At 39.2% G+C, this 12,302-nt stretch overlaps 1 protein-coding gene across 1 annotated transcript in view; it reads left to right on the forward strand.

Annotated features, from left to right (window-relative positions):
• svep1 (sushi, von Willebrand factor type A, EGF and pentraxin domain containing 1) overlaps positions 1 to 12,296 on the forward strand; it is an 85,609-nt gene extending 73,313 nt beyond the window's left edge. The window contains exons 39-49 of the mRNA XM_054601882.1: positions 63 to 297; positions 643 to 798; positions 1,471 to 1,534; positions 2,389 to 2,562; positions 2,666 to 2,842; positions 3,680 to 3,862; positions 5,477 to 5,647; positions 7,068 to 7,163; positions 9,069 to 9,164; positions 10,064 to 10,157; positions 11,987 to 12,296. Coding sequence (XP_054457857.1) covers positions 63 to 297; positions 643 to 798; positions 1,471 to 1,534; positions 2,389 to 2,562; positions 2,666 to 2,842; positions 3,680 to 3,862; positions 5,477 to 5,647; positions 7,068 to 7,163; positions 9,069 to 9,164; positions 10,064 to 10,157; positions 11,987 to 12,017 — 1,477 coding nt within the window. The 3' untranslated portion in view covers positions 12,018 to 12,296. The remainder of the gene's footprint in view (positions 1 to 62; positions 298 to 642; positions 799 to 1,470; positions 1,535 to 2,388; positions 2,563 to 2,665; positions 2,843 to 3,679; positions 3,863 to 5,476; positions 5,648 to 7,067; positions 7,164 to 9,068; positions 9,165 to 10,063; positions 10,158 to 11,986) is intronic.
• Positions 12,297 to 12,302: the final 6 nt, after the last annotated feature.

The raw sequence follows: 12,302 nt of genomic DNA on the forward strand, positions 1-12,302 counted from the left end.
TTAAAACCCTGTGTAATCCCATGTGTGTCCCCTCTTCTCACCTTCATTCTCCCTCTCTCCAGGTGTGAGGATGGGTATAACTTAGCAACACAGTCAGACTCTCTTTCCTGCCAGATTGACGGCACCTGGTCCAAACACAGCGTTCGGTGCAGACCCACCCCCTGCCAGCTCCCCACCAACTTCTCCATCCCCAATCTGGTAATCACTGGGAAGGAGCTCACTCCCGTCAAGGGCACCATCACCCTCTCCTGCCCTCCTGGTCTCCACCTGCAGGGGTCAGCGCTAGCTGAGTGTCAGGTAGGAAAGATGTTGGTCAAATATTTGTCTAAATTTATTCAGTTCCTGAATAATGATTAACAAGATAATCTTGGTAATTTATCTGCATGTTAATACATTGTTGTGACATGCATTTTCAAATAACTCAAACTCTTTTGACAATGAAACCCTGGGGAGAGATTTAGAGAAATGCAGATCATTTCAGTCAGTTTGTTGTAATAGATTGTAAAGACAAAAAATGTGCACTGTCACTGTGAAGTAGCCATTAAAGGTTTGCACAGCTCTCCTTTATTCCACTAAACCGGTCAATTAGAAACCATAAATAATGTAGTACTCCCCTGTCCTGTCTGTTTATTGTGTGGTCAGCTGGGTGGAGGCTGGGCTCCAACCATCTCCTCAGTTTCCTGCAAGGTGGTGGTTTGTGAGAAACCCCCACTTCTTCTTCACGGTGTGGCCGAGGGGGACAGCTATAACTACGGAGACTTTGTCATGTACTCGTGCCTACCAGGCTTTGACATGAAGGTACTGCTCATCAGGCCAAGTTTTTCTTTTGTAGCGTTTTAGTAGTTCAGCATCTGAGATTAGAAACCATTTATAAATGATGTCACCTGAAAACTAACAATAAAACTGTGAAAAAATCACAGCTGTGTTGGAAAACCAACTCTAATTTAAATTCAAGATAATAGAAAACATTCTTGCTTTTCTGTTAACTGAGTATCTTTTTCAAAGTTTCTTTGTCTCCTAAAAGATGTGATTTGTGTAAGTCACTCATCTCCTGTAATAATACAGAGGGCTTATTCTCCTTCCCTGCACTGTGCTTTTAAAACAATACAATGGGCTAATGGCTAACAATCAGATTACAGAAAGTCACATGACTTTTTTCCTAAGAAATCAATAGCAGTCTGCGATTACAGAGCAAACAGAGCTGAGTCACTGTTCCTGATAAACAGATATGCTAGCTTGTGCAATTTAACATATTCACCACAATGAGCACCTTTTATTACACTGTTGACACACAAAGAGCACAAACTGCTGACTTTTAGAGCAGATAGAGAATTGAATACAAAAATAGTTACTCATCATGGATCTTATATCATGTGTCCAGCTCTTTCTACAGATCAATATTTCTAGACTTTGCTTTGCTTAGGTTGTCTACTGTGCTTGTATCTTTACAAATTGTTCTTCTTGTCACAGGGAGACTCTATCCAGACCTGCCAGGGAGACAGAACATGGAGTGGCACCCAGCCAGTGTGTGTTGGTAGGTTTGTTTACACAGGAGGGACAGACCAGGATGTGTATTAAACAATGTCAAGTATTTTATCCTAAGGATCATTTTCACAGCAGCCATTGTGTCATATAAGTATAAACAAGTGCCATTATATTTGTTGTGTCACTGCCATTCCACTGAGCCAGTATGCAGAATACCAGGGTCTGCACAACTTAAATACATCAAGCCCATAAATAATGTCATTGATGGGAATACACAACTGTGTATCAATGACAAGTCAAAATGTCTGCTGTGAAAAGGGATATGGTTGTAATGTATGGTCAGTAAAGCTGGAACACACACACATTAAATATTGTCTCCTGAATAGTTTTGTTGCAACCTTTATTTATTTAACATTTATTGTATTTTATTTGTATTATTTATTTATATATTTTGTTTTTTGGGGGGTATAAATAAGTGATGGGAATCAGAGTATCTACCAATATTCATAGAAATTGATTTTATTTAGTTATTTTTATTTTCTTTCTCCCTTGTTTTTGAATACTTTGTTTTCCGGATGTACATTCATTATCTTGTTGTGTGTTATTATATATACATATTACTTTATTTTCTATGGTTTAGGTTGTATTTTTCTTACGGAAACAATAGAAAAGATTCAAAAGAATATCAACACCTGCAAGACAGGAGGCTTCTTTTTGTGTATCCTGTTACATAATAATGTAAAGCAACCTGTTGCATTACATTGTACACACACACACACACACACACACACACACACACACACACACACACACACACACACACACACACACACACACACACACACACACACACACACACAGATTACCCTTCAACACATTTCTGCTTGTCTATTGTCTCCTCAGCACAAACCTGTGGGCCTCCTCCCTCAGTACAACATGCACAGGTCCACACAATAGGAGAGACCTACCTAAACAATGCCAGTTATGTATGTAGTGCCGGTCTGCAGCTGGTCGGCCCAAAGACTCTCATCTGTTTAGCCAACGGCACGTGGAGCCTGCCAGCACCAACATGTGAAGGTATGGAAAATGGCCGGGAAACCATGTATTAAAAACTGATTTGTGGACAGTTTTTAATTTTTCTGAATCATGATTTAATCTCCATAATTTCCTCTCATGTCAGAGGTCAAAGGCTGCGACAGCCCGAAACAGATGCAGTACGGTAAAGTGCAAGAGCACAACCTGAACACAGGACGCGCCGTGCAGTTCCAGTGTGATAAAGGCTACACCCTGGTGGGAGATTCTCTGGTGGTGTGTATGGGGGGAAACACCTGGAGCTCCACTTTCCCCACCTGCCAATGTGAGAAACACACAAAGAAACACAGAAACATGCATGCAAAATACAGTTTGTAGTTTTGTTAGACTTCCTGTTACGTTTGTCTTCCTTCTTCACAGCTTGTCAACACATTCACTGTCGTAACGATTGCATTTGCAAACACTCCTGTGCATTGGGAAACGCAGAGTTTCATTACCTGTTTCACAACAAAGCCTGTTGCAAGGAAGTCAGTGTGTGACTTCCTGGTCTTCCACAGAGCTAATTCAATTTTGTGTGAGGACATGTCCACTAATTAAACATGTTCTCACGCAAAATTGAATTTGCTCTGTGGAAGAGCAGGTCCAACTAATGTCCTCACACAAAATTTAATTTGTGTGAGGACATGTTTAAAAAGAAACAGTGCAGTGTTCTCATCTGAGAAAATTTTACATGCTGCAAAGAAGTTTGTTATAAAGTTATTTAAATGGAACTGAACATAGAAATAATGCTTGGGCACGTAGAATTTGACACCACAGAAATAGAAACTCCTAGTGAGAAATAATGCAATTTTGAATACTGTCTTCATGACTTATATATGTGGTATATTGCAATGGTAAATGTACTTGTACTTGTACCTGTATAGTGCCTTTCTAGTCCCCCTACCACTCAAATATCTGTGGTGGTGTCTCACTGGATGATATTACATAAAAAAAATGTTTTCAGTGTTTATCTACCACAATTAACATAAACAGAGAAAAAGAATACCGCCAAGTTTAGCCCTATCTTCATTTCTAGATTTAATAGGTATCACTGATACAGAGTGCGTGTCAACTGGATGAAGACATCTACTAATCAATCATCCCACATTTCTGTTCCTTACAGCTAAGTCTTGCCCGGCTCCTCCAGGCTGGAGGGAGGTCAGCAGCAGGAACGGGTCCGAGCAGGAGTTTCCTGTTGGACAGACGGTCCGTGTCACCTGTCCCAAAGGTCAGCAGATCAGAGGAGGCGGCACCATCACCTGCAGGCCAGACCAGACCTGGAGCCCCATCAGCGCCGTTTGTGAACGTAGGTATTTTATTTAAAGGGCAAAAATATTATATTTATTTTATTTTCAATAGATGTAGAACCTCATCTCAAAGATGTAATCACATTATCCATCAATAATGAAGCCTAGCGAAGCCATCAGCGGGCCACTAATATTGAAAAATCATGACATCAGTAGTGGTACATATGTTGGTAGACAGGTGAATATAATTTGTAGTACGTTTGGTAATTGTTTTCTTTTTTTATTGCATTTTTTGCCTTGATTATTTTTTTGTTTAAGATTGTTTTTATTTATGGTTAATTTTTATAATTTATAGTTATTAAAATCACCTTATTCACAGTTAGTTTTACTGCTCAAAAATATCGTTGCTAGTTAACTTTATTGTTCAACGGTCACACTACACATTTTTGTTACAATACTTTCAGTTTTGACAAATAATTGCCAAAAATGTGTATTCTTGTTAAGTGTTTGTGTAAGAAAATATATTGTTCAATATAGCATTTCCCATTTTTTTCTTGCTCAGTTTGAGATCCAGATCATAAGATTTAGTTACGTTTGGGGAAATCAATCAAGTTAAGAAGTCAATATGTACTCAAACTAGCAAATCATGTCCTTAATCAGGAGCTAATTAAGTAGAAATTGTGTATTTTTGATATTTCACACCTCTGCATGCTCCCTTTGTCTTGTCTCAAACACTTCTCTACACTTGCATGGCTGTTGGCTGAAGTATCAATTCTATTTGTCGATGTCCGTCTCTCACTGAGCTTTAATCAAAACAAACAGGGCTGCATCAAACACCGCGTTGGTGTCCTGTTTGCCGGGCTGATAATGGGCACCTCTGCCGCTTCTATGGCAACCTTTGTCCGATAATCCTCTGATCTTTCTTGCGTGCAGTTTTCCTGAATATGCAACAGAATTATGCACATGTTGCCATGGCTCATTGTTTGTATTTGCCTGGTGTTTATTCATGTATATGCATGTTCACTCTGATCCTTTTTCCTACTTTTCCCCACCAAGAGGTAGTCCACCGATTCTAAAGCCACACAACTGAATTATCTGGTATATTTGGATATTTTGCATGAATGGGGGATACTTGATTTCATCCAATGGACACAGATTTCGTACTCTGCAGTGCACAATTTAACATTCAATATTTTTTTTTATTGCAACAGAAGGGGCAAAATAACAGTAACACCTTATAATACAATCTAGAAGCCCCACAAACACACAGCTTTCTGGAAACTCATATTACAAATTTTGAAAGAAATCTATTGCATCACTTCCTGAATTACTGGTACATGACTGTAAAATACTTTCTTATTTTGTAATGTTAAAGGGGGTATAATTACAACAGGAACGATTTCTTCAGGAAAGAGAGACAATAAGAGGCCTCTGTTTTTATTAACACCTCAATCTCAAAATGAGATGAGCATTAAAAGCTGCTATTGTTCTGTACTTTAAGGTGTTTGTTGTATTGTGTCCACTCCCTGTAGACTTGCAATTCTTCCTCTCTGCTCAAACAAAAGACTGATATGCTCACAAACTTTTTAGGCCATTCAGTAAAGTAGCAGCATGTTAAGTCAGAGACACAAAACGTGTAGCGAGTAACTCGTGGGTCGTTCCATCCGGTACAGGGGTGTCCTGTGGCCCCCCCCTCCACGTGGCCAATGGGGTGGTGCGGGGGGCGGTGTTCCAGTTTGGGGACGTGGCGGCGTACTCGTGTTTTGGCGGCTACGCCATGGAGGGCGTCGGGAGGAGCAGGTGTCTGGAGAACGGCACCTGGACGCCGCCTCCCACATGCAGAGGTAGAGAGAGAACTCCTCTGTGTTTAACAGAAGGGACGCTCACCCTTTTTTCTCGGGACACTTCCTGCTTCCTGACTCTCCCTTCTGCAGCATGACGTCATGCTGCTTATCCGCTTTTTTAATCTCTGTGCCTCCTCTCTCTGTCCTCTGATGCCTACTGCTACTGGTTTTACACCAGTTGGGGGTATGCAGTGTGTCTCGCTAAGGGTTCTCAGTGCCTTTTCCTCATTACCAGTTAAGGTTGGGAAAAGGATGTCAGCTTCACCACAGAACCTCTCCCCTCTGGCTGGACCATTACTGATGCCTCTTCCTGTGAACTCATATATGAGTACTTTTCACAGCCTGGATCCAGCCCCATTCAATGAAGAAAAAAAACCTGTCATGTTAGTACTGTTAAAGGGTTTGGCATCTCAGGGGCTTATGTGTCGCCTGTTGGTGTATTTCTCTTATTCCTGTGGATACAAATATACAATGTGACATGATTTAAAGATATTTCCAGCATCGACAATAGAGTCTGGTTGGGATTATTCTCCTTCTGTCTTCAGGATCAAAGTGGAAGAGCTTCGTTTGAGACTTTTTATATCATCTGTCCTACAATAAGCTCAGTTGACCAGAATGCAGTGCGGTTTTAAGATAAATTGTGTGGATTAGAAGGAATGGAAAATTCAGTTCCGCAAGCACCACATGCTAAACTATAAACTGAGCATTGTATAATGATCAAACTGTAAGAAAAGAGCTGTAATTTGAACAGGAAACAAATGCGACCTGTTGACACGGACCTGTCTGTGGTTAATACAATAAATTGAGTTTCCCTTTCGCCATGGCCATTGTTGAAAATCACTGGGGCAGGTAGAGGGGAATTGGGTTCATCATAGAAAAAACATCACAGACTGACACAGTTTAAAAACATGGGTGCAGATAAAAGCTAGAGTGCCATGTTTATGAGCTTCTTCCCTTCGATGTAAATTTCCAGAGGAAGTATAATCATATCAGATGTCATGCAACCAAAACTCAATTAAAAAACAAAGGCTGGATCCAGGCCAAGCTTTCCTCAACGGCTGCTAAGTTTGTGCATGTTCCTGTCTAAACACACACACACACACACACACACACACACACACACACACACACACACACACACACACACACACACACACACACACACACACACACACACACACACACACACACACACACACACACACTCAGGGGGTTTCTGTTCTGTTGATGAGGAATTTAATCTGCAGCTTGAGAATGCTCCCTTTGTTGTAGTGCATGAAGTTGTTGTTGTTTAAAAGGAAGACTGTCTACTGTAAGCGAAGTGTAAAAATGAATCTTTCTACATATATACGTAATGAATATACGTTTTGTGTGTGTGTCTTAATTTGACATGCCTTTGTGTGTGTGTCCTCTCCCTCAGCGGTGTGTTGGTTGCACTGCCAGAACGGAGGTGTGTGCCAGCGGCCCAACATTTGCGCCTGCCCCGAGGGCTGGATGGGCCGACTCTGTGAGGAGCGTAAGTGTTCTTATGTTACAACTCACTGGGATTATCTGAACAAGCATGAATACACGCAGCTTGCTGAGCAGATTCTAACAGACAATGGCAATGACAACTATGCGTTGGAATGCTGAAAGCTGAAATCAGTCACAGAGCATTGCTGAAAATGTGCTGCTTTCTTTGAGAAAAAGAATCAACATGGAGTCTAATGGAGTAGTTGGTTGGAGTTCATGTTGCTTTCAGGCACATGGAGTCAAATGTGTAAGATTGTTGGATTCCATAGTGTTATGGCTGCGACTAGGACAAGTTTATCTACAATTTGAACCAAAGAATATGCCTGAAGAGTGAAAATTGTGGGAATTCTGGCAATTTTAAAATATTTTTTTCACAAGATTTTGAAGCTCCTCTCACTCTAACTATGACATCACGTGCACTAGGTCTGAACATTCCATGCAATACACACCCATTGTAAACTCTGAAAAAGGCTTAAATTTTCCTGAAACTTAAACTCTGATGTCATGAAATCTGTGCTAGCTATCGAAATGCCCATTTGGCCCAATATAGTCCAGAGTTTCTTTCACGTTTTAAACCTCAAATCATTTTTTTCCGTTAAAGTATGACGAGTCAGTCTGGGCCCAAAGTTGAGTGCTTTTAAGCTCTCTCCACGCCCAAAACGCATTCATCTCTATGGGGAAATTTCTCGCCGTTACTCCCCGTTCCCGTGGAAACCGCTGGGCGAATCTCTGAGAAGCGAAATAGCACTCGATTCCTGACCAGGCCGCACGTTTTGATGTATTTTTTATGCATGTGCTTGCAATGCTGCGGGACAAGTTAGGTGGCAAGTTTTTGTACGGAAGAAGAATGAGAGGATTAATATTAAGCCTGCAGGATTATATACTTTGTGCTGTTGCACAAGGCTTTACAGCCTTGTTGCTACACAGCCACACAGAATGACATTTTTCTCTCTTGCTCACTCAAAACAGAAACTAAAGGAACAATAGTCACCAAAAAATCAATACACAAGATAGGAGACTGCTCTATAATATTAGCCTTTTTAACACTGAATAACGCAATCAAGCATCTGAGGAAGAATCTTGCTCACATTGGTGATCGTCTGACTTTTCGTCAAGGACCGTCAGCAGGTCAAAGTTTGCAAATATCCTGTGAAACATCTACTTGAAAGGTTAGCACAAAATGTGCTGCAGACATTCATGTTTCCCAGAGGAGAAAGTCCACTGATTTTGGTGATCCTCTGACTTTTCATCTTAATTCATCATGAAGTCAAACTTAAATGTGTCATTTATGATCAATACCTGCAAAACAGTCAGCCTCAGCTCTACTTTGTATTTAAGATAAGATAAGATAATCCTTTATTAGTCCCGCAGCGGGGAAATTTACAGGATTACAGCAGCATAGAGGATAGTGCAAACAAGAGACATAGTAAAAAAACAAGATCAAAAATAAGTAATTATAAATAAGCAAATGAGCAATTAAAAAACAGTAAAGAATCCACAGTAACTTAAATATTATATATATTATATATATATATATATATATATATATAATTTATATATATATAATTTAGTGCCAAATAGCAAATGTTAGCAACTAATCAATTCATCCTCCCTAAAAATAGAGTTATTTGTTTTTGACTTTACTGTGCATTTGTTAAAACAAACCATGGACAGGGGGGTTTAAAGTAGAACTACTGGGCTGACTTTTCTCTATACCCAGCCACTGGGTTGTCTTCTTGAAACTTGAGATGGATCACTACTAAAGCATTCTGCTCTCAAGCCTGCGGTCACAAAGATCTGGAATTTCAAAACTGAATCAAATGTTTTTGGCATTCAACACAGATAGAAGGAACTGGTGTCTTTAAATGACTTCCTGTTTACGTGACTCCTCTCTCCTTCTCAATAACAGCTATCTGCATCCTGCCCTGCCTGAATGGAGGCCGTTGCGTGGCACCCTACCAGTGCGAGTGTCCCAGCGGGTGGAGCGGCACACGCTGTCACAGTGGTGAGTTCACGTGTGAGTCAGCGATGGTGCCACATGTTTAGGCCGGTATGTGAGTAAAGCACCTCACATGCTGGGTGCATTAAAGGCACAGTGACGTAGGAGAGAGAGAGAGAGAGAGAGAGAGAGCCCTCACTGAACAGGACTCCTCTAACATCACTGTCATTATCACCCGGCACTCAGGAGGGTTGTGTGACACCAGAGTTTTATTTTTCTCAACTCATGCATTTGATAATTTTTCTATTACTCATAACTAAGTTATATAAAAAATAAGTAAATAACAATTGTTAGTAAATAATAATGTATCAACATAAGTATATCTGTCTTGGAGGCTCCATTCTCAACAAGAAGATTCAGATACAAACTTTTACTTTTTTTTATGATCATTTATAAAGCTTTTAATGATCAACTGGAAAAATATGATTATTTCCGACTAGACAAAATAAGTGTTTAGTCTTTTATGCTTTTTATTATAATTTCCTGATGGTATTCATTTGCATTTTCTTGTGTTGTACTTTTTTTGTTACTACAAATATGTAATTTAAACTGCCAATTACATCTCAATTGTTGTTTTTTATCAATGGTAGTGTTAATGAGGATTTATGATAGTGAGTGTCACCAAGGAGAAAGAGTGAGTGAGCACTTAACCATCTGCCTGTCATGGCAGTGTGTTGCAGGGTTTTGTGCTCTGAGTGCTCAAAGCAAACACAGGAGATGAATCAGCACTCCTTTAAAGGACAGTCCCACCTTTCTTCTATGGCATCTCTGCGTATAGGGGAGATAATGCAGTAAAACCAGTCTCAACAGATAGGCAGCATATTTCCATTTTTCCTAGACCTTCATGAGCAGAAACGTGTGGTTACACGTGTGATGACTGTGTTTTATGAATGTCGTGTCCACAGCTGTGTGTTCGTCCCCTTGTCTGAACGGAGGCAGATGCATCAGGCCGAACAGGTGTCACTGCAGTCCAGGGTGGAGCGGACACGACTGCTCCAGGTGAGACAAACCAAATAAAGTTATGAAAATGTGAAAACTGAAATTGTTTTTCCTCATATTTTAAAAAATAGGCGATATTCTAAAACGTAAACATAATAGTTTTAATTATTAGTGACAAATACTAAAATATCTTGACTAAATTATTTCACATCAGTGATAAAGGAAGTGCTTTGTACAGCCAGATATGTATATAAAATACACTTAATTCCATTTATTAAAAGACACAAGGTAACGGTTATGTTATTGTATTATAATGTGTATGTATTATGTGTTATTCTTATAAAATAAATAAAATCATTAAAAAAAATGAGAAAAATACACAGATTAAAAAAAAAAAAAAAAGACGTGAATATTCTTTTAAGATTCTAAAATCCTACATTTGCAAAAATAACCTCAGAACATCTCTGAGATGAAAGACACAAATTCACGTGAAAATAAACTTATTAGGTGTATGTTTGTTTTTGTTAAGGAACCACGTTGTCATTGCGAGGTTAGATCAGCCTCATCACATCACAGACGCTGCTGCCTGCTGCGTATTGATGACCTGATCAAATGACATTCTGCAATCTGATTTAGCAATGAGGAAATATTGGTCATTTTAGCCCAGAATCACCACGTTATCATTAGCGTACAGACTTTAAAGAGACATCTCAGTGAGTTGGTCCTATTCAGAAGAAATCAAGATACTGATTTGAGTTTTTATCTTGTAAATTTGGGATTTTTGACCCTAATACGCTGTCGTACAAATAAAATGGCCAGTTGAAAGACAGCTGTTAAGACGTGATATTAAGTCGAACATGAACACACATATCGGCATTCACACATTTATTAGTAAATCTAAATTTAAACATGTATCGGATTACTTACATTTTAGTTGTAGGCTTCCATCTTGCACACTGCTGTCACACATGCAAAATATTCCCTCTGCGCTCCTCTTTTGTGCACGGTCCAAACTGGAGGATGAATGGAAACTAAACAAATGAGCTTTTACAGGAAGTACTATGGGTTTCGTGAGTCAGCGGTTTTAATGCAAAGTGATGAATTTATCAGCTGGGAAAGCTCTCCCCTGAATGCTCAGAATCTTTCCAGGCTTTAAAGTCTATATTACATTATGTAGCAGACATAAACATTTAAACATTAATGTATGGTTGATCTGCCCAGATGTTTTCAGTGTGATAAAGCATTACGCCTCACTCTGTTACTTGTGATCAAATGGAGAAGCCAAATCCTGCAGTTTTACAAATTCAGGACTGACCACAGGAGTCAAAGACACGCCTGCACATTGTTTATATCTACTTCAGCTATACATGCAAATTATAAAGTAAGGTTTGCGTTTGTTCCATTTGAACTTCCTAGAAAAGTACACACTAAAGCACACAGAGCCAGATGATAAATACTAGGTGCCATACAGAAAGGCATGTGAAAGACAGAAAAATTAGAGGGGGGAATGTTCTACCATGAACTCCATTTTTCCATATAAAGTTCCTATTGTGAACATCACCAAACCCAGGGTATGACTCATAACTTGGGTAGATACTAATGTGCATGTTATAAGGACTAGAAGTATTCTGGGTAACCAGAAATGAGTCATCTTTACTTGCAAAACAAGCATATGTGAGAATGGAAGAAACCTGTCATCCTAAATGTTGATAAAGGTTTTAGTTAGACCATGTTGAGTTTTGAATCTGTAGTGCAACCTTGACCCTTCAGTAAAAAAGTTATTTACTTCCTCATTGTTTCTAAGTTTTAATTATTTTATCATAAGTGTATTCAGTCAACTTTTTCATAAAAAAGGAGTCTACATACTGAACCATCTCTTCTCTTTGCAGGAAAAGGAAATCAGGATACTATCACTTCTGAAGGCGTCACTCGGCTCCATGTGAATGTCTCATGAATTATTGTATAGTTAACTGACACTTGTAAACCGTTCACTCTCATCTCCGCAAAAAAGGCAAAGCAAGAACCGTTTTGTAAAATAAAGCTGTATTTTTTCATATAGAGACTCAACAGTATTAAACATATGCTGCTATATACTTGTACGATGTGTAAAAAAAACAAAAAAACAACAACTATTGATGTGATTGTCCCGATGTATATGTGTAAACTATTCTCACATTTTTATTAAAGCATAAAATACCATTTAAT

This window comes from Anoplopoma fimbria, chromosome 7 (assembly GCF_027596085.1).
Source record: "Anoplopoma fimbria isolate UVic2021 breed Golden Eagle Sablefish chromosome 7, Afim_UVic_2022, whole genome shotgun sequence".
Lineage (NCBI taxonomy): Eukaryota > Metazoa > Chordata > Actinopteri > Perciformes > Anoplopomatidae > Anoplopoma > Anoplopoma fimbria.